Source organism: Protopterus annectens, chromosome 2.part0, assembly GCF_019279795.1.
Source record: "Protopterus annectens isolate FY-2018-M chromosome 2.part0, PAN1.0, whole genome shotgun sequence".
Taxonomy (NCBI): Eukaryota; Metazoa; Chordata; order Ceratodontiformes; family Protopteridae; genus Protopterus; species Protopterus annectens.
This window is the reverse complement of record NC_056728.1, coordinates 395,412,633-395,436,632: the sequence shown is the minus strand read 5'-3', so window position 1 is coordinate 395,436,632 and position 24,000 is coordinate 395,412,633. Positions and strand designations below refer to the sequence as shown.

Here is a 24,000-nt window from a genome sequence, read left to right as displayed (position 1 = left end):
GAGCTGCTTCTGTCTATAGTAGTACAGTGTTAATCAATTTTTTTTTTTCTGTCAGTTTTTCACTGAATATTCAGCAGGAATGTCTGCTGCAGAACATTTACTGTGAGTAGGCTGAATATGAAATTTTGTTCAGTTCCACTGGCAGACTATTTATTTCCTTACACACATCATATACTTGCAGTGTTAATGAATACATAACTACTCATATAGGCATTCATCCAATGAACACACTTAATGACAATAGGCAAGCTGGTAAGTATTAGGATGTCATCCATTTTCTGCAATGTTCTGACAAACTTGAAAGAACATCTGTTTTGTAGATACAGTTATCTACAATGTACAGTTAAATATCTAGAAAGAGCTAAACTAAATCCAGAAGATTAATACAATACAAATAATCAAACAATTGCAAACAGAACTTTAAATCTGTTTTTTTTTAATGTTCCTATACAACACAATGCAAACCTGAAAGACTCTGTTCTTCGTTAGACTCCAGTCCTCATCAGAAACGCAGTGAAGACATAAATGTGTTATACCATCACCGCAGCTTTGTATCACAACTAATGTAGGATTTGCATTGTACACTGTAATGAACTCTTCATACAAAAAGAGAGTATGATAGCCAAGAAATAATGCAGCTACAGCAATGTGTTCTTTACTGAATAAAGTATGCTATTTTATTTAATGATGTTTTACTATTTAAGAAATTCTGAGACTTTTAATTATGACTAAAAAGCATCCACCATGCATATGCTGAAATCATGCACGGTATGAATGAATGTTATTTCAGTGCATGATGTCATTAACTGATCTGGGTGGCAGTATGATTAAAGGACAAGAAGCCTACTTGTCTGGTTTATCAAGATGCAAATGAATCATGGAGGAAGGGCAGCCAGTCTAGCAATTCAATCTAAATTCTTGAAATTTAGAATATCTTTTAATTAACATAGTTTATCTTCTGATCTCTCTAAATGTTTAAATATTTAGGATATATAAAAACAAATTATATAGTAACTACTCATTTCGGTTTAGTGTAAGTGATTGCAAAAAAATCTGACCTTGACAAATTTACCATGCTGTACTGTGTCCTAAATTAACTACTGGCATAGAGTGCTAAGCTTGATGAAATTAGCTGACAATATACATAATATTAATTTCACCACTTATTGTCCTGCATCCTTTTTTGCAAATTTATACCTGAACAATGGAAAATAAGTGCTTAATTTGTTTACACTCTGTCAAATGATTTGATATATTTTAGCCTAGCTGAGTAACAGATCAACCAATAGCAACAGTATCCACTTGCTAACACATTTAATTTTGCAGGTGTTGATGAACACGGTATAACGAAGATTTTGGTATATCGCACCAATGCTCAGCGCCAAGAGATCAAATCTGCATACCAAAAGAAGACAGGCAGGGTAAAAGCATCTGAAAACATTTCAATGAATTGTGTTAGCCTTAGTCCTGTTAACATTTTTACTTGTGCTATTATTTCTCATTTCAGGAATTATGTGATGACTTAAAAAAAGCCTGCTCTGGACAGTATGAAGAAATTGTTCTAGGATTGCTGGACACTCCAGCCAAGTATGATGCCCATCAACTCTATCGTGCCATGAAGGTAAGCAAACTAAGTGGAATGTATACAAATGATCTAGTATACATAGCTGTATATTTATTCTGTAAGTGATACCACTCATGACCAACAGTTATTTTATGGTAATATTAGTTTTGCAAGTAAACATTTCAGCCTAGAATAATTTGATAGATAATAAGAAATGCCATTTGAATAAAATCTGGTATGCAGTGGTTACTGTGAAGAGATGTATCTACATACTCTAAATTACAACAACCCTGGAACTGATTTGAATAATTACCATATGTGCTATGCCCCAAAAACAAAACTAAAGAAAAAGAAAAGCATTTTTATTGTACTTGATCTGAGTGATTTTTTTTTATTTTTATTTATGATATCCATATGGGGAATATTAGGTAGGCATATCAGATTAATTTTTTTTTTTTTATCTTTTTGTGTATGTGCTTTAACAGAAAGCTAATCTGAACAAGATGTCCTCATAACAAATACTAACTTTATACTGAGGAAGAAACTAGCTAGTAGTGTAACTTACTGAGGAAGAAGCTAACTAGTAGTGTAACTTCTCCCCATCCCTAAGTTGCCAAAATGCGAGTAAAATTGTTCCATTCTTTTAATCATCACTTTTTTTACCAGGGCTGCAATATTTCTCAAAATTTCACTTTCATTCTTTAGAACATCTTCTTTCTTTATTCATTCTCACCTTATTTTCTTTTCCTCAACAGTTTAAAACTTGGCAAAAGTCTCACTTGACATTCTTGACAGACTAGTGCTAAACTTACCCCATCTTGTACATCCTTTGTTCAGTTGACCTCTTGGAATTAACTTTTTTATACAAGCTTTCAATGAATGTGTTATTTAACCTGGCCTATTGTTTGTTAACATTCTAACTTCATCACTGCTGCATTCATTTTCCCTAGTAATTTATACAATATTGCCTTTATTCCAGCAGTGGACTGTTACAAGAATATTCTGCAGTGGTACATAAGCTTGTTTTTTATTTTTCAGCTTTAGGTAGTACTATTGGCGCTGCCATAGGATGCCACCAGACGTAGGCCTCTGTTTTTCAGTCTGCAATACCTCACTGACAAACGTTAAATGAAGATAAGCAGCTAAAATGTGCAAAAGTTATGCATCAAAGATATAAAAACGAGTGACAGACCTAGGTACAAAGTTTTTTTCTGAGGCATTCAAAACAGTGAAAATAAATGACAGCTCATGAGTTTAGTTTTAGAGTCATGTAGCTGTACACATGCACAAAGGACACAGACACACACACACACACACACACACACACACACACACACACACACACACACACACACACACACACACACTTCCTTCTCCCTCTGCACACGTATCTCCATAGGTGTGCATGTTCTCTTTACCTTTATCATGAGTTTTCCCCATGTACTTCTGTTTCTTCCCACCTCTCAAATATACATTGTTTGATTGGCTGCTGTATATTATCAGTATGTACTATATCTTCTCTTGTCTTTGCAGCTCAGGCCATAGCCAATTGTGATCCGATAAGGTCAGTTCACATACCTAGTTAAGTAGTTAAGAATTTACATCATATATGCATTCATCTATACACCTGTTCCTGACTATGTCTATAAACACACACAAATGACAAAGTCGTCATCATCATCATCATCATCTATCAACAACCTCCTTTTCCCCCAGTTTTTCTACATAGGACAGAGGTGACTTGTCAAGTGTCAGCACCGCTCTTGATTCAGTGCCACTGTCCTGTCTTCTTCACAGTCATGCCTGAGTGTTGCAGGTCTTCTTTTGTGCAATCTGCACATTTCTTGGTTAGATGTTATTATTTCCTTTCAACTTTTTTCTTTTTAAAATCTTTTTTAACAAACCATCTTCTGCTTTCCTGCATATGTAATTGAACCACTGTAATTTGTTCTCCTTGACATTCTCAAAAACTAGGGATACTTTGATGTCTGCTCTGATGTTATCATTTCTTCATCTGTCCCACAGTGTGTATCCTACACACATCTCAGGTACTTTGTTACATCACCTCAAGCTTCCTCAACTGCTCTACTGTCACTCCGCAGGTTTCTGTGCCATACAGCATCTTTGGTTGCACCATTGCTTTGTTTGCCTTACTTTTCAGCTTTGATAGAAGAACTACAGTGGAATGGATTTTTAAGAGTTTGAAGAGCTTACCATCTGTCTTTCTGCTCTTATGATTACAATGGATAATGGCAGGGAAGATTCACTGGCTTTTATAAAACAATCCCAGTACTGCTCTGAGAAAAAAAAATAAACTGCATAAGTGCACATTCCTAAGTCATAATGTCATGCCATGTTTAGATGTTGCACATCAGACTGATACAGAGTATCTCTGATAAAGATCCAATAAGGGCTTTGAGTGGGAAAGGGTGTTTCTGGAAACATGCACCATGTTTGTTGGCTATGGGGTGGGATTGAAGTGTCCCTGGCCATTGGCTATTATGTAGTACTGTACAGGAAATGGCAAGGGGACTTCAGTGCAGAATGAATACTATATTTTATTATGCAGGCAGTGGGGGACACTGCTGGACAATAAGCATTCCATTTTACTATACAGCAGTTGCAATAATGTACCCCTGGAGAATGAGCAGAACAGTATGGTATACAGTAGATTGATGGGGGGGGGGGGCGATTCTTGGCAGAGAACATTACACATTTATGTTTAAGGATGGTGAGACCCCAGATAATGTGGATTATAAATTTAACCTGTGAGTCATGTGATGGAAGTAGGCAGCCTTGGACATTTAGTACTGCATGATAACAGCTTGCTGAAGGTATATATTACATGGGTGTGGGGGTGCTTGCAGCTTTTACAGCACTACATTGTGAGAGTCTTGATGTGAGTTCTGACTGGTGGGGCAACAGCTGTATCAACTGGTGGCATACTAGTATGTTAGGCACATAGGAAGGTAGTGCTGCATTAAGAGATCCATGTTGGATCAACATTTCTCGTCATCCAACTATGTTCCATGATTCATTGTATCTTAATGAATTCTAGCATATAGTATTTAACCCATCTGACCCCATATGCCATTTTTCACACTGATGCCATCCAGAATATTGCCTAGAACAAGAAGAAGGCCTGTGTCCCATTCACATCTGCACACTGTGTGTGATAGCTATATGGATGGGAGTTCCAGATTCATAAAATTCCTGCCCTACAGACTATTGGATAGAGCAACAAGGTGTAAGGGATTTCCATTTTACTGGCTAAGCAACACAGCAAGGCATATCAAACTGCTAATGAGAATTCTGCAATGGCATGCTTAGCTCTATTTCTGATGCTTAAAATACAGAAAGACATAGCTGTGGGAGTCAGCTGTATTACATAAAGTTGTAGCATAGCAGTCTTTTTAATTATAACACAAGTACTGGATGTAAGTAATTTTCCTCCACATAGCTTATACTGTAATAGCCCGGGAAATGTAAATTATATGATTGTTTGCAGCATTAGCACCTCTTTCTTGAATCACTGTAGAATTAGCATTAAGACATTGTTCACCAGAGACAATTCAACATTCCTCTGGAACTACCAGTTTCCTTCACTGTGGGGGTTTGTGGCAGAAGCTGCAATGGAATGTGAGCTGCCAGCAGAGGTTAGCCTGCATACAAACTGTTTATTTATTTGCTGTTTGCCTTTGTTAAAAAGGAAGTTAGAGGGGCTAACGCTGCACAGTAAGACTTTATGAGTGTAATTGACTGGGAATGGGAGAGAATGAATGGGCTATTGTGGACACAAAATATTGATCTTTATATTTTAAAGAGAAGGGGGGCTGGCACAGGATTGTTTTTCAGAGGAGCATATTAGGGAAATGATCCTAGACAATGAGAATTTATCATATAACAATATAAATGAGAGGAGGTAAGGAAATATGTAACCAGGAACAGTGAGTAGCTTACATTGCATTATACAAAGGGTGTGAGGTAAGGGATGTAATGATATGAACCAAGAGCAGTAACACAATTTTGCAGGTGATGTGACTTGGGAAGGATGCTGTCTTAGACATTAAACAATGAATAAATTCATTTACTAGCGCTAGTGGAGCTAGACTGGGATGATTTGAGCCAACAAGCATGAATTACATGGCACAAAATGTAAGAGAATGGGAAATATGTATGTCTTATGCAATACTTCTCTGCGGATGCCTCACTATGAATTCAGATAGGCAGAAAAAAAAACAAGAATGCACAGTGAAGGCTTTTTCTGTGCCATCTGAGACTTCAAATTGCACCTGCATCATATTGGCAACAAAACCACCCTTAGGCCAGATAAAGCTATTTCAGTAAATAGGGCCCTGTTCCCAGAAGGAGACCCCCACTCTAGGCTATGACAACATCATTACGCCTTATGTGACCCACAAGATTTACCTTAGAGATACTGCAGCAAAGTGCAAGGCATATTATCTGTAGCCTTGCTTCAGCAGCAGCTAGGTGTCTTGTTATCAGAGAGGACTATATTTTCAGTCATGCGCTGCACAAGTAGTTAGTCTAGCATTACTAACAATGAAGTTTCTTGCCGCGATGACTCAGTCTGTCAGTTACTCATGCTCCTATTATAGTGATTTGCTGCAGAGTGTTCGGTTGGTTTTAATCTAAAACAGAGGTCAGAATAACCATATGCTTTTGTGTATCATTTCAGTTACTGTTGCAAAAACTAAGACCTGGTTTAATTTGAAGACTGAAAGTGGTGCTATTTTTTTTTTCTTTTCTTGCTGATGTGGGATGTATAATTGGTTGATAATGAATATAATTATAAAATACAGCTATGGAAGAGTCAGCTTCCACCAGTATGAAAGTAAACAGTGGTGGGCACAAACAAAAAAGGAACAGATGCTGTGATGCTAGGTAACTTCTAATCCCCAAGATGTGTTATACAATTCTACCAGTTTAACAGTATGGCAAAACAAACAGTGCATCTACATTTAGGGATGAAAGACAAGTGAAATATGAACTTTGTGTATGTTGCCTGTATACCTCTCAACTGACCAGAATTTCGCAGAGTGTCCAGATTTTTGTCTTGTATTTTTTGTCTGTTCCTCATAACATGTGCATTTTTCTAACAAGTTATTCAGAACTGAAGTCACTAAATAATGACAGACATTTGTGTCAGTCAGAAAATGCATGCTAATGCAAATCCTGCTATTTTAACATTCTAAGCTTATAAGAGCAATAGTCAAAATTTCTCCCTAGTTTTAATTCTTTATCAACCCCATTATTCCTGGCTTTGTCCAGAGCTCTTATGATAAAAGTTTGAAAGGTATGGTTGTGTGGAGGGAGTTATTACGTAGCCCAGTTTACTGACCAGCAACTTAAGGGTGAGGTGTTCAGTATTCCACATTTATGATGTGACTCTTGGGAGTTCTTAATTAAATGCAACCAATTAGCATCATTTACTGATGGAGTATTTGTTACCATCGATGTCAAAGACTTGTTTAGTTGCATACCACATGATACAAGGTTGTTTTGGTTCTCTGATTTTCTTATCGGACATCTTCACATTAGTCAAGACAAAATTAATACATTTAATCAGTTAATCGATTTGGTACTTGACAATTTTATTTTCTTTGAAGGTCATGTCTTTAGCCAGTTACAAAGGCTAGTGATGGGGGCTGCATGGGGGCCCCTTTATGCTAATATTATCATGGCTTTCTGGGAATACCAGTTTCTTTTTACCAGTTCTTATTTTTCATTAATTAATATGTATGTCTATTTTCTGGATGATATATTCATTGCCTGGACTGGTCCAGTGGGAGAAATCTCATCATTTATTGACTATATAATTTACTGACTATATCATTTATTGACTATATCATTTATTGACTATATCAGTGGTACCACTAATTTTCTTTGGTTTGCTCATACTGTGGAACACCATTCAAGATGGTCAGGGCTATCCGTATGGTTACAGTGTACGATGCTTTTGTTAAAGAATGCAATCTTTTGCAAGAGATGTTTTTAAATAGAGGATATCATCTGAAATTGATTGTAAGCATCCAAAAGGAGGTAATGCATAAAAGACAAATTTATTTTTATGTTCCTTTACTAAATCCATCTAGGAGATTTGTAACTTGTGACTCTCCTATTGTTGGTAATCATGCAATTAAGGTTTCTTTTAATGCCACAGGACCGTTGGATGGTCAGCTTGACAAAGCTGTTTCCTGCCTCTTTATTACTACCTTTAATCTGAATAGTGCAGGAATTTCTGCTATTATAGAGAAAAATTGGGGCTTGATTGTTTGTGCAAAGATATTGGTGATCAACTGGGGGCTCGCACTAATTTTATATACAAGAGAGGCTCAGATTTGAAGAATATTTTTGAGCAACAGATTATAAGTAAAATCAATGGTAAAATGGTAAAGTGTAGGGCATGCCATCAATGCCAATACATGAATTGTGCATCTGGGGTTCAAGCAGGGAATACGTATATTTCTATTTCAGGTTGATTCTCCTGCTATGCCCAAGGAGTTGTATACATTGCTAATTGTACAAAATGCTCTATATTTTACTTTGGCTGTACTGAATTATGCCCATGGAGTTACGAGCATGTATATGAAATCAATAAAATGAAAGTAACTAATGCATTGTATAAACATATAAGTCAGTATCCTGGGCATGGCTTTAAATTTGCCATCTTAGAGCAGGTATTGAAGAACCTGAGAGGGGGACCTTGGAAAATAATAATGGAACAGTGAGAGTTATGGTGGCAGATTTATCTGCATGCAACAGCCACCTGATTTAATGACATAATTTCAATTACCAGCCTTTTAAAAATGAAATCTCTTGACAGATAGGAAAAAACTTGTATTTCGTTATGCTTTGCACTGTTTTAAATATATATTTTTTAGTGTACTTTAATCATGTAATTAACGTATTCATAGGTTTCTAAGTAGGATCAAGTTTTTATATTCTATTGGAACTGTTGTGCTTTAAGCTGGACTGGTTACCTTGTATCTTTAAGGTTCTGAGTTCTCATGTGATTTTTATGTTATGTAACGGGTCACATGATGATTTTGAATTTTATCTGAAGAAGTTTGGTAAAAACTTGAACAAAAGCACATATTTTATATTGTGCATATCAGTATTTAGTATTTGTACAACAAAATACCTCCATTGCTTTACCGCGCTATTTTGACGTGGTGCCATTTTGTGTATTAGTTGTCTGGAGGTAGTCAGAGGGGGACCAAAAAAAGTACCACATGGCTAAAATAGGAAATACAGTAGCAGTCTTAAATTCACATGGCATAAAGCCTGTTCAGAGGCTATGGTTAAACAGTAACACCAGAGCCTGTGATAGGTCCTATTTCAGGCTGTTTAGGACCCCTCCTGTGATAGCTAGCTGGCTCACAGACAGGACTCAGGAAGTTAGGATTGGAGAGACTACCTCCACAAAGAGGCTGGTCATCAGTGGACTCCACCAGGGCTCTGTGCTGTGTCCACTTTTCTTTGGCATCTATTTTTTGGAAGTCAATACCAACACTAAGGACCTGCAGCTTACCAAGCTTGGAGATGATTGCAAGCTAGGAGGAATCATAGAAAACCCCAAAATACTAAGCTCTTATAGGGAGGTCTAACACAGGCAAATGACTAGTGCCAAAGCATGGCTTAAAACCCAATACCAAGAAATGCATAATAGCATCTTTTGGGAAGATACCCATTCAAGGAAACTATCTTATTGATAAAACACCATTAAAAATAGGCACACTGGTCAGGGATTTGGGGACTCATGTAAATAGTAACCTGGTATTTGATCAACATGTGTCTAATGCTATAAAAAAAATTTTCTGTGTCACTCAACTTGTAAGTAAGAACATGGCATCTAGGTCCAAGGAAGTCATTGTGATGCTGTACTCAGCCATCATCAGACTAATTGTTGAGTATAATGCCCCTTTCAGTATATACCTGACCAAGCACAAACAACAACTGCTATGTCCACAGACATTCCTCACAAAAAGAATACAGGGCATAATAGAATGGCCTATGCAAATTGCCTCAAAGCCCTACAGCTATACTCTTGTTTCCTACAGACTGCTGAGTGGCAATTTTTGCCTAGCATACAATGTACAGTGCATCCTGGGATCCTGCTCTGATGGACCTTTTACATATCTGCAAAATGAACAGCACCAGAACTACTAGATCTAAGGATTTAAACTTTGCTTACAATTTAAATAGGACATTTTGGAGGGACAGGTATGTATCTCTGAAAATCCCCATTCTCTGGAATAAGTTTTTCATTCATGTGAAGCCGAGCCCTTCCCTAACCCTGTTCAAGAGCACACAGGACCAGTGGGTGGGAAAACAGAAATTCACCCCTGGTCTGACACCTATTTCCCTGATAGGCAGAGGCATTTGTTAAATAGATCATTAACTAACATACACTCTTTAAGGCAGAATAACTGGTGGGGTACATTTGGCTTGCATGGCTAGGCTTATAAAGCCCCCAGTGGTTGTTCATCTGGTATACACCTGTGAACCTATAAACGTCCTGCCACCTAAGGATACTGAGCATGACAGACAAGAGTTCTGGGCTGTGATAAGTAAGAAGATGTTGGTAGGCTTCATGTTTGGAATGAACTTATTTCAGAGTAGTGTGGTCTGCTTGGTGTTGTCTGTAGCATCTCCCAGTGCGGATACTGTGTGCAGAAGACCTAACCTACCAAGGTAGATTGATTGTTTATTTTATTTTGATGCATTTTGACAAATATAAGCTAATAATAATACATACTAATAATGTATATTCCTGTTACCTAAACTGAAACAATATTAAGTCCAAGAGGCTAGCAGGTCAAAAAGGGTTGGAACGGTGGTTGGGTAGTAGGTGGGGGGGGGGTCGGCTAGGGGACCCATAAAAATGGTGAAAATTGGGTCCCCACAGTTGCTAAAGGCCAGCCCTCACTGGCAGCTTGCAATTTGGCACTGTGACTATAGTAAGCTTGGCAATATAGCACAAACAGCACAACTTTTTATCTTTGATTATTTACTCTTATAAAGTAGGTTTATAAATATAAGAAATCCCACTGGTTATTCAAAATTTCTAACCATTGTTATACAGGTAGATCCCGCTTAAAATGAGAACAGTTTTAAAGTCATAAATATATCTGTCAAAAAATAATAACTCTAAAACAATACTCTGATACTTAAAATTGGTTATTAATATTGTGTAGACAATATACAGTACCAATATCATCTAAATGATGTATCAATTATGTGGAGACTATTCCTAATATCACTAGCATCTGAAAACAATCACCAGAAAGATTTTAACAGAGCATAGAGCCTTCACTTTGCATTTCTGCTCCAGCATGCAACGCATGCTAGAGTCTGAATAGAGAGATGATAAACCATCAAGCAAAAGAGACTAGTATTGTTTGAATTGAATTCATCCTCAAGTCTTGGTGAGTACTTTCACACAACACACACACACACACACACACACACACACACACACACACACACACACACACACACATATATATATATATATATACTGTATTTTATATAGCATATATCATGGACAGAAGTAGGTTTAAAAATAAAAAAATATAGCTGTGTGCACAAGACCCAGGATAAAAAGTCCCCAGTCCTAGTAGGTGCACTGGTGCCAGGACTGGAAAAAATGACACTGTAGAATCTTCAAGACACGGACACATTTCTACAATGGTTCTAGACCAGGCTAAGGGGGAAGATGGCCCTCCTGTTGTAGAAGGAAGTACTAGTCCACAAAATTCACAAAAACTGATAGGCCAAAAAAAAAGCCATAAGATGATAGAGTGTACAACCAAGAATAAGAAATAAATTATGTATTGTTACTATTATGTAAGAAGTCCAGAATTTCAGACATACAAAAAGAATAAGGGAGAAATTAGAGGGAAGAAAAATACTTGTACAAGAAAAACTGTCAAAAGCTTTGCATGCAAATTTGTGTTCATTAATACAAGATTTATGAAAAACATTATATAAACCAATAAAACATGGGCTGTTTGGAAAAAGAAGTGACTGAGGAAGTGCAAAAATATAAATAACACAATCTAGAGATTTATGAAAGTTATTAAAAAGAAATATGGACATGGGAAAGAAAGATATCTGATATGGTACAATATTTATGCAAAGGAGAAAGCCAAATTAATCAATACAAAAAAGCAGCCCCAAAGATATTCAAAGAGAAATATAGGCAAAGGAATCCAGATATGGAAAATGTCACAATACTAAAAATAAGATCACAGTTTAGGAACGTAGAACAGAAGATTAATAAAGCAGAAGTTAAAAAATAGAAGCTGGGGTTATGGAATACCTGTAAAGTGAAGGATTTAGTGTAGAAAGCCTAACACAGATCATATCACAGCATGATGGAACAACTAGTCCCCCAAGTAAGGAGAAACAAGAGGAACAGGAGACATCTGAAGAAGAAATATGGACATGGGAAAGAAAAAGAGATTTAATATGGTGCAATATTTATGCAAAGGAGAAAGCAAAACTAATCAATACAAAAAGAGCAGCACCAAAGATATTTGAAGAGAAATACAGGCAAAGACATCCAGACATGGAAAAATGTATAATACAAAAAAATAAGAAAACAAAAAGGAAAAGTAGAAAAGAGGATTAGTAATGGAGAAGTTATAGAAATAAAAACTGAGGTTATGGATTACCTGTAAAGTGAAGGATTTATTGTAGAAAATCTGACTCTGATAACACCACAGCAGAATAGAGCAATGGTCCCCAAATTAAGGGCAGATCAGTGGAGCAAGAAACATCTGCTTAGTTGTCATATGAAGATACTTTTGAGTCTTCCATAGGAAACCAGTACAAGAGTACAGTTGGAGCTGCACAGCAAAGGAAGGAACAGGAAACTGTGGCAACTCTTGATGCAGTCAAAGTTGTGGAGTGATAGGCCAGTGAGTTCCCATATGAAAGAGCAAAAGATGACACAGGATGAAACTTAAGAGAACGTGGCACAGGAAGATGCTCTGGAACTTTCTTTGGAATGCCCACAGGAAATGAACAAAGAATGTGCCCTCAGTTTACAATAAAATGATTAATAGAGATGGACAGACATATTAAGATCAATGAAAGAAATAGACTACAGAAAGTCAATACATTCTAAAAAGTTATATGTTTGATAAAACAAATGAACACAATAATTCAAACTGTTAATAGAAATTCATGCTATATAACAGAAGTAAATAGGATAGATTACTGTGCAGCTAAATTAATAACAGATAAAGCCTTACCAAAAAGCACAGTTCAGTAAGGGGAAGGAAGGGGAGAAATCAAATGTCATCATGGAAGTATTGAACAGAAAAAGCTATAAAGCAATTCAGACAAGAAGTGTCACTGTTAGAAGAGTATAAAAGAGGGTACAGCTCAACAAAAACACTCAGAAAGATAGAAGCGATAAAAACAATGTGCACTATCGCAAATAATAAAGTAAAAATATCAGCACAGGTAGAACAACTTAAAAGTACACAGATAAATATAAAGGAAAAAGTACAAAATAAGCAATTTATTGATGTCCCAAAAAGTTTTATAGAGAATCCAGAAACAAGGCAAAAGGAGCTGAAGCACTTCTTAAGTGACCCTTTGTCAACGCTGCTTTTTTGTCTTGCCCTTAACCCATTAAGCTGTTAACAGATTAGATCATGGCTACAATTTGGCTCCCAGAAAACAACAAAGTGTAAAGACTTCTCATTGTCTTTTTGTGGATGATTTAAAACTATAGTTCATCAGATGAGGAACTAAAAGCACAACTGCAAGTGGTCACAACTATTTTAGATGATATAAGAATGACACTTGGTCTTGATAAATGTGCAAAAGCAATCTTTAAAGCAGGAAATCTGTAGCACCAAGAAAACGTCAGCATGGGAAAGGAATGTGATATAAAAGAAATTGAGCAAGAGGGAGTGTATAAATATTTGGGAACTGATGAAAGATCAACAATAAAACACGAACAAATGTGATTAAAACTTAGCAAGGAATATTTTAGAAGACTAAAATTATTACTGAAAACAGCATTGATGTCTAGAACAAAGTTCAATCTATGAACCAATTTGCTGTTCCTGTTCAAAGTCACAGTTTTGGAGTGACTGACTGGTCCCAAAAGGTATTGGATTGGTTGGACAGGAAAACAAGAAGGATGCTTCGTGCTTATCAATGATTTATACAAATCAGTGTATACCAAGACTATATAATTCCATTCTGAAGCAGGCATGGGCCTCTTCAAACTTTTTTGCATGTATAGATCTACAATTGTAGGACTGCATACATATCTGCTGACCTCACAAGTCCCAAATATAGTGAATGCTTTAAAACATGAGGAGAATAAGTCTAAGATAAATTCCCTGCTTAGTTTAGCAGAAGCATATCATTGTCAAGTGAGAATGGAAATCAAATTAGAAACAGATAAAAATCATGCAGCAACTGAATGTGCCAAAAAAAAAAACAAAAAAACAAAAAACAAAAGAAAGAATGTAAGGTGAAGGATCAGATGAGAAGACAAGAAATTGTGGAAAATGTATAAATATAATCGTTGGTTTGGAAGAACCTCATGTTGACCAGGATCGAAGGAAGGAATGGTAAAGGAGAGGTGAATTTAAACTAAAAGACAAAAGGTTAATATTGGTGGCCCAAGATAGTGGACTACATACATGTTGGTTTACAAAGTCCATTAAACATGTGGGAGAAACAGACAAATGTAGGTTTTGTAGAACAGAAATGGAAACAATTGCACATCTTGTTGCTAGTTGTGATATGCTAATGGTAGAATGACTGTATACTGAAAGGAATAATAATGTGGTAAGACAGTTGTATTTGGGATTGTGCAAACATTATAATACTGAAGTAGCTGAAGAGCATTGGAAACATGAGCCACAAAGCATCATAGAAAATGATCAAGTTTATATCACATGGGATCACCCATTTCCAACAGTTCAAAAAGTAGATATGAGAGAACCAGATATAGTAGTCCATGAAAATAAAAAAAAAAGTAACATTGATCATTGAAATTGTTACACCCAGTGACTACACTGTCTTATGTACAGGGAGACACAAAGTCATAAAATACCAGGATTTGCATACAGAAAAAATGGCAAAGTGGAAAAGGATACCCAGACAATTCCAAACATAGTAGGAGTAATGAAAGGGTCTTATAAAAAAAGAATTTACAATCATACTTAGATATGTTACATGTAATTCCATATGAATTGCAAAAGGAGTCAGTACTGGGCACATTGCGGGTGCTGTGAAGAGCACATCTGGCTAACTTGAAAGATTGGAGAAAGTACTAATTTCATGAACTTTAGTCATAGTTTGACTTAGGAATGGGGTACATTTCCATCATGGTATCAGAAACCCAAAAGACTAGGAGAAATAAAAAGAGTGAAATCTTCAATAGTATAAGCAGTGTATTCTGGGTATTTAGATAAGAACTAGCGTCTTTCTGTGGTCTACTTTTTCTGATCAGATTTTGATATGATTACTTCAGAGCTGTACAAAGCACTCATTTGCAGGAAGCATCATCTGAAATGGTAAAATAAAAAATATATACACTTATTTCTTTCTAACAGGAACACCATTACTACTATAAAATATTATAAAATAACTTTAGCAAACATTTTGTTTTGCAGATATTTCCTTTTCACAATCATAAGTACCAGTTTCTAAATGAAGCACTCTACATGACAGAATATCAGTAACAATCCAAATGATATATACTATACTCTTAAATATGCTATTAAACATCTCATGGAGATCCTAATGTAATATTCATTCATTCATTCTCTTCTAACTCACATAATCAAGTTCAAGGTCCCAGGGGAGCCAAAGCCTATCCTTACACTCATTGGAGATGAGACACTAAAAATAAGCCAGAAAAGGGAGCCTGCTCATCATGGGATATACATACCCACTTTCATAAAGAATGAAACAAATGTGCAAACTGGCAGAACCTCAGCTTTCTTTCAGCATGTCTTTGATATGTGGGAGAAAACCAGAGCACCATCAAAAGCCCATGTAACTACAAAGAAGAAATGCAGACTCCACCTGGAAGGCACCACAGGAGGAAAAAAAAAGACTAAAGAATCACGCACCGTCAGGCAATAATACTAGGTGGTGGACCACTACTTTAACATATTTTGCTATTAATATTATAGATGCAAAGCCCATAACAATAAAATGAAATGCTGGACTCATCTCAAGTGGTTGAAATACCTTGTCTTTGCATCCATAAACATACTACCTCATTGCTTGTTTTTGGTGGAAAACTATCTATGGGGGGAGTAATTGCATTCCACTGAAGTACCCGATTGGTTGAGCCTGCTCCAGTCACCCTATCTACACTCAGGATTCACTCTGCTTCCCTATCCTACCCACAATTCCCACACACACCCACATCATCCACACTTATCCTAAGCTAATCTTCACCCACCACATTACCACCAATCATGAAACAGCTTACAGTCTATACTTTTGCTCCTCCTTCACACACTCACTAACCACTTCTTACCTTTATTCTTTCTTTCAGCTGGATTGCTTCTACATTGCAACTCGATAGCCCTTCCTACTTCACCCAAACCACAACCAGGCAAACTCTATCCAGCCTGCTTTCACTATCCTGTTTCATTTTCACTAACTGAGCACTCTCATAATAATTAGCATCTTATTCAGAGTACTACAGTTGACTTCTTTCCTCTTTCTAGCACACATAACCAACTGTCATACATGTTTCAACACCAGTCTTGTGTCCAATGCTCAGTCCATTGCTCTCAATGGCAATTAGTCCCATATTTCACTTCATATAGCCCACAACTTTTACAACCTATCTCACTCCATCTTTTCAAACAAATGTAAATAAAAGTAATTAACCCATTTCACAAATTAGTCACAAAGAACAAATTTAAACCAAGCAGCATTGTATATTCCAGCTATCCAACCCAGTCTGCAACCATGTGGTGATATTTTTTTTAACACAGGTCCATCCAGAGCAGCCTCTCCCATAATGGCTTACACAACTGTTAATAATATAACTCCACACTTTTGCATCTTGAGTAAAACAAGTCTAAAATTTGTGAACATTAACCTTAGAAACATCAGTAACAAAGATATGCTTTCATATCTCATTACAACCCTGACATCCTTGGTATCGCAGAAACATGGCTAAAACCCAAAGTCAAAGACACTGAAATCCTCCCACCAAAATATAGTATCCTTCAAGCAGACCACATATCCAGAAATGCAAGTGGGTTAGCTATTAATACGCAAAATACCTGAATATATCCCTTTATCAGAAAAGCATCCCTTACTCAATAATGCAGAGATTATAAGAACAAATGTATCATATCCTTATATATTCCCCCTGGCAATAACATCAGCACACCAGAGGACATACTATCCTGGGCATCTAATAATACACCCCCAAAATGTCAGCCTTGTGGACCATAACATAGACTAGGTTCAAACTGTATCTGATATCCAAACTATAACAGCTAGAATTTAACAAATCCTTTACCAATATACTGAATGAACATGCTCCTATCAGGAGGAGAAGAAGAGTTAAAATTAATCCAGCAACATTGCTATCTAAAAACAGTATGCAATGAATGGTGCTCAGAAACAAGGCCTGGAACTACCTCCACCATAAGAAAATATCTCCTAAAAATAAAAACTGCAAGCTCTGCTGCAGACAGCCTTCCTCACAAATTTCTAAAAACTGCAGCTGAAGCTCTGTCACATCCAATAATAAACAGATTAATTCTAGAATCTCATGTCCTATCCATTTGGAAGAAACTAAAACAATGAGTAAAAAGGTCACACAGACAAACCAGTCAGTAAAAACTTCAAGAAAAATCTAGCCAAGCTAGAGTTTCCACTGTGTGATTCCTTCACACTGTAGAAACTCATCCACTTGGAAGAAGGAATACATAATTCCTTCTCATGGAGGACGACCCTCTGTGGACTAATCCAACTTCATACCAATTGCCATTCTGTCCCCATTATATACAATATTAGAAAAGTGTATCCATTTCCAATTACTTAAATACCTTCCTATAAACAATTGTCTCTCCCCGACACAACATGGTTTTCGTCCCATCCACAGCACCTCTACTTCCCTACTTCACTTTGCTGATACCAGTAATAAAAACAGAAATACTGGAACCCTAGTATCATCCTTATTTCTAGACCTGTCCAAAGCATTCAACATCGTCTCTCACCATAAACTATTACTAAAACTCTCCTTCTTGAATCCCCCCGCCTCCCAATCATGGTTTAACAACCATCTAAAAGATTTCAAGCAGTCAAATTGCAGCAAAAATACTCTTCATTTCTACCTATTACTGTAGGAGTGCCACAAGATTCTATATTTGGACTCATCCTGTTTAACATATTTAAAATGATCTACACACTGCTTCCAAGCATGCCACTCTTGTATAAATTCAAATGATTCTAGACTCATCTACACAGCTTCTGACTTACAAAAACTTCAAGAAATTACTCAAGAATACTTTACGTCCTTAGAATCTTGGCTGGACAACTCACAACTCCTAATCCCCCCCCCCAAAAAAAAAATTACTACTTTTCACTCCTAAAACATTCTGCCAAAGAAAACCTCTTGTCATAATAACTTCATTAAAAAATATCCTCCTTGAACAGGTTCCTAACACCAAACTCTGAGGAGTCACAATTAATGACACCTTGAAATTTGACCGAAACTTTCAAACTGTTATTAAAAAAACCTCCAAAATCTCACCTTCTTATGTAGAAAAAAAACCAACTGAACAGACAGAATCAGAGAACCATAGCTAAAGCCTACCTACTTCTTACCCGACTGTATGCCTTCTCAATCTTTACTAACCTACAAATGCCAACACAAACAAAGCTGGAACAATGTCACAATAAAATAGCTTGTTTTGCTACAAATCACCCCATTAGAACTCATCACTATTTTGCCTTTAAACAGCTAAAGTGGACTGAACTCCCACATCACCTCCACTATAGTCAGCTACTAGTAACACATGCTCTTAATATATTACCCTGATCCGTGTCTGGCACTAATAGACATGCTTCAACACTACCACCCTACCAAAGCTCTTCACTCTAAAGACAAACTTCTCTTCTCTGTCACTAAAGCCCAGAATGCACTGGGAGCCTCCTTACACTCAAACTCTTCAACTACCTTCTGGAATGTCCTCCCACACGCTCTCTGGCTTTTTGAAAAAAACACAGGCATTCAAAACACATCTAAGAAAATGCTTGTAAATATCCCGACTCTGTAGATGTTCATCTCCAGGATAAGTATAAGAGCTCTGCTTTCTTCTTCCTCTTCTACTAAACGCCTGCTCTCCTCTACTCTGTTACCGACTATCGCTCTGTCCTCACCCACCCCACTTTCTACCCATACCTCTAGTAACCATTTTACCACTCATTTCATTTGTATCTCAAAATTAAATCAACTTTTTGCTGCTCACCCTTTGTAAACAACTCAGTACTCTATATTGTGACATCTATCCTACTGCATATGTATATGTGTGACTATATTTGTATGGAACATAATTAGTATAAGAAGCCTTATGTCTGTACATATGGTTACTACATTATCTATTTTGACTTTGTAAAATTTATTTTAATTCTATTCTGCCTGACATTGTTGATACTATATAACTGAAAAGATTTTGATTGTACTGCATGTGCTGGAGATTTTCTCCCTGGCCTCCACTGAAAAGGGGCACTTTTGCCTAGCCAGACTTTCCCATCAACAAAAATGAGATGAATAAATAAAAATAAATAAATAAATAAATAAATACAATATTCATTAGTGCAGTTTATCGACATTCAGAGGTGAATGTCCTTCTGCACATTAGCACCTGATTTGCATCTGCCGATCACGACTGCCCGTTCACCACACCCTAGTTATGCTTTTTTCCATGTAATATTATTACCGTAACTTATGTGCTGCCTGTGTCAGTACCTATTACATGACAGTATGCTACAGCGGTGTGCCCCTTTAGACAAATCATGGTACACAACAGATGCGACAAGAGAGGCTAGCAATTCATCTTTCATGATCAGTGTGCTTTCATACATCCCAGTGAGGATGCTGGCCGCAGCCTGTAATACAGGAAGAGCCATGTCAGTCATTCAGCCAGAGTTTGAGCATTTCTGGAAATATTATTCCCAGGGCGCTATCATCATAGCTGCAGTTATTCTTCTGCAAATGCTAACACATAGATTCTCCCATAACTAATTCAGTGGTAAAAAAAAAAATTTAATTGAGGAAATTCTAATGGAACAGTGTAAAGCCAAGCAAAAACAAATAAAAGCACTGCTGATATCAAAATAACCTTTGGGAATTGTGGCTTTAATACTGAAGTAGGAACTATTACCACTGTGTTTATAGTCAGAGGCTATGATGCTAACCTTTTGGCCAGTATTGCTGAGGAGGTTTGTTTATGAAGGAAATACATGGTTTGACAAATAAGAGGAACAGCATTTGACACCCAACATACTGATCAGAGGTTGATTCCCTAGGTATTGCCTCGATATGTCAGTTGACAGTCACTCTCAGGAGTATTATTTATAACAACTGGAAAATCATTGCTGGGAACAGTGATATACAGTAGTTAAAGTAGTGGGAGAAAAGCCATTTTTTGTATCTAAGAAGATCCATAATATTAAACAACTACTGGAAAAAGAGGTCTATATTACATTATCGAAAACCTGTATCATCGAACACCACAACACCGACACTAATAGCCCAAACCGCAAATATGCCGAACCCCCCAAACCACGAATTTCCAAATCTCGAACCATCATAGTTGGCCAACACCACCACATGCTACATACTACATACCCAAACATAATAAATAAAACAAATACATACACAAACCAAACCCTACTTCTAACCCTACACTAAACCTTACATACATTACTATCTATGCACTTACCTTAACCCGCACCCTAACCATAAGGTCTGTAACTATCGCACACTTACCTTACAGAGATATACTGCAGACAGACCAACCATGACACTTCAGCATTTCACATTTCGCAGTTTTGTACGTTCGCCGTTACCGTAGTTCGCGCTATACGTGTCAGTCTTCTGGTGTTCGATGATACGGGTTTTTGATAACGTGATATAGACCCTGGAAAAAGATAACACTAAAATTCTCTCACCTTTTACTAACAAAACCACAGGCACCTATAAATGTAATGGATGCATTGGTTGTAGGTACATCTATGCATCTATGAAGGGCTTCATACAGATTTGCAGCATTTAGCATGCACCATTGGTGTCACAGGTAGATATTCTTGTTACACTAAGGGTGTTGTTTATATTGCCATGTGCTCCAACTGTGCCAGTTTTTATGCAGGCATGCCTACAAGAAGTTTGTGTAAGAGGATCAAGGAGCACATGTACACTATAAAAATTAAAGATAGTAACAAAGCCTTCTTCAGGCATTTCTCTGTATGTGCAACTTGTAAGAAATTTCTATTTTTAGTTTTCAATCTGTCACCTGGGATTTAAGGGATGGTAATTATAAGAACCAAGTTGAGAAAAGAGAAACCCAGTGGCAGGTTAGGTTGGTAGCTGATAAACCCCCTGGATTAATAAGACCATTAATATAAAGTGTTTTTTTGAGAGACAAAAAGCTGACTATTTCTTGAAGGGTTACATTTAAATTGTTTTTTAATTGTTTTATAGGCTAGTAGGTTCATAGGTGTGTAGTAGGCTAATGGCCCAGGAGTCTTTACAAGCCTAGCCCTTAGAAGTGCCCTGGCATCGTGCTGCCCAATGTTAGTTTCCAGCACCTCTATCAAGTAGAACCACTGGAGAGATCTCCAGGGTGAACTTCTATTACCCATCCACTCATCAAGATTTCTCTTGAAGAGGGACAGCGAGGTGCTCTGCTTGACATGCATGGGAAGTTTATTCCATAGCAGGGGCAGTCTCTGCATGAGGAACCTGTCCCTCCAGCATGTTCTGTTGATTGTGGTAATGAGGCTGAGGTCTCTGGAGTTTGTGGTGCAGAGGGACTGTGATTTCTTTAGATGTAGCTGGGTCAGACATGGCCTTGTAAGTCAAGCAGAGATCGCCTCTAATTAGGCGATATGAGAAGAGAATAGCTGGAGTCTTTGGAGTCTGTCTGTATAGGACATGTGTTTAATGCCTAGGATCCTCTTCGTGTGGTACTTCTGTGGCCTCTCCAGCTGTTGCAGTTTTTGGTGAGGTACATGCCAAATGGGGCATTAAACTCAATGATTGGTCTAATGAGGGAAGAGTAGAGAAAGATGATCACCTCTTTCTTCCTGGATGCAAAACCCTTGGTAATGAGATGTGCCACACAGAAAGACTTTCTGACCACAGTGGCAATGTGGTGGTGAAACGAGAGGTTGCTGCCAACCTGCATCCCCAGATCTCTTATAATACCTTCAGTGTTCAGTGGGCTCCCATTGATATGGTAATTAGTGGGAACTGAGTTTTTACCAAAAAGGATGGTGACGCACTTTTTGGCATTAAGCTTAAGGCCATGGTTTTGACACCGGTCATTGGTCTCAGTGAGGCCTTACTATAGGATGTCTGCATCATTTGGGGAGTTAATAATGACTCTCAGCTTGCATCCATCTGCGAACCTGGTCAGCCAGAGTCTCTTTTTGTTGGCCTGGATTTTTGAGAAGTAGATGCCAAACAGGAGAGGACCCAGAACCGATCCCTGTGGGACTCCACTCGTGACTGTTTGGCAGTCTGACTTGGAGTTGGCTATTTTCACACTGTGTGTTCTATCTGTAAGCCAGTTTGGAACCCACCTAGTGATATAGGGGATGATGCTTAGTTTGGTGAGTTTATCAATAATTCCTAAGTGAGGAATGGTATCAAAGGCCTTGGCCAGATTGAGGTAGGCTGTATGCACTGCCTTACCTTCATCCACAGTCCTGGTGACTGACTCAAAGAAGTCAACCAGATTGAGCAGGCATGATCTCCCTTTCACAAAGCCAAACTGCGTGGGGTCCAGAGTTTGGAGATTTCCTATATCTTTGTTATTGAGGTCCATGACGATGTACTCCATAGCTTTACATATCAGACTTGCCAGGCTAATGGGGTGATAATTCCCAGGGTCTGTAGTTGCTCCCCCTTTTATGAAGAGGTATAACTGTAGCTGTGCACCATTCAGTAGGGACAAAGCCTGAGATGAGGATGTAACTGAACAGGGCACACAGATGTGGTGCCAGTTCATTTTGTAGTTCATGTAGAACACAGCCAGGGATATTATTGGGTCCCATGGAAGCTGCATTCTTGGCCTTGGACAATGCAGCTTTAGCCTGTGCTGCAGTAATGCTGGGTGCTTGGCATTCTTCCGGTATTATGATTGGTCCTTTGCGGGGAGGGATGGGTAAAGTTGGCAATGAATCTGTCATCCAGTATGTTGGCAATATTTTTTGGCTCAGTATAGGAGGTACCATTGTGCAGTAACCCAAAGCAAATCTGGGTATTGCCGTGGAGGTTCTTGATATAACTATAGAAGGCTTTGTGGCTGTTTTAGTGTCTGCCACAATTCTGCATTCATTGCTGGCTTTAGAGGTTTTGATGAGGGATCTCATCTCAACTTTTTTTGAGGCTAATAAGGGAGTTTTTCCAGTCATGGGACTTTACCTTTTTCTGCAACAGTTTCTTCCTTCTGTTGTAGAGTTTATTAATGGCAGGGGGCCACCAGATTTTAATCATTGTTTAAAGTTTTTGCATGATTGGTCAATGGATTTTTAAACTTTTTTAAAAAGAGTTATTTAATTGTAGCATATAGTTTTTGATTATGTATTTTCTGACGGAAGTGTCTATTAAATTTGATTATGCTAAAAACTTGGGTCGTCCTGGTGGTTCTTGGAGCTTTTGGTATCAGCAGTACTTTTATTAGTGTTTGTAACTAATTCAGTGGTACTGGCTTATTTAAGTCACCAAATGACAATGAGATGCACAGGGAATTCTTTACTGCAGGCAGATAGAATATGTCCAGAAGCAAACGTAAGCAGGAAAGGTACTTTAACTAATATGGGTGGAGTGATGTTGTTTCTGAGGTGTGACATTTAACACTCCTGGACAGTGATGGGTCATGATTTAAATTCTGAGATAACAGACTCATTTTCTAAAGGCTTGGGGACACATATGATAAAAACTACATGCAAACTATTTCATTACTAATTATATTTTGTAGTCTTTCGGCTGTAGCATTGTACACTTTGGGGTAATGATAATTCTTCCGCAGAATATATTACCTTTCAGCTAAGAGTGAACATACAGACCTAGATGCTGTCATGGACATGATACAGGTCTTTCTTCCACAATTTTAAATGATAGCATCTGTGGCTTAAGCTGACAGGAGGACTTATTCTGGTATATC

At 37.5% G+C, this 24,000-nt stretch overlaps 1 protein-coding gene across 2 annotated transcripts in view; it reads left to right on the top strand.

Annotated features, from left to right (window-relative positions):
* Positions 1-24,000, top strand: part of LOC122793102 (annexin A1-like) — a 280,484-nt gene that overhangs the window by 143,438 nt on the left and 113,046 nt on the right. For both annotated transcript variants that reach the window (XM_044060833.1, XM_044060834.1), the window contains exons 4-5: positions 1,327-1,421; positions 1,508-1,621. In XM_044060833.1, the coding sequence (XP_043916768.1) occupies positions 1,327-1,421; positions 1,508-1,621 (209 nt within the window). The remainder of the gene's footprint in view (positions 1-1,326; positions 1,422-1,507; positions 1,622-24,000) is intronic.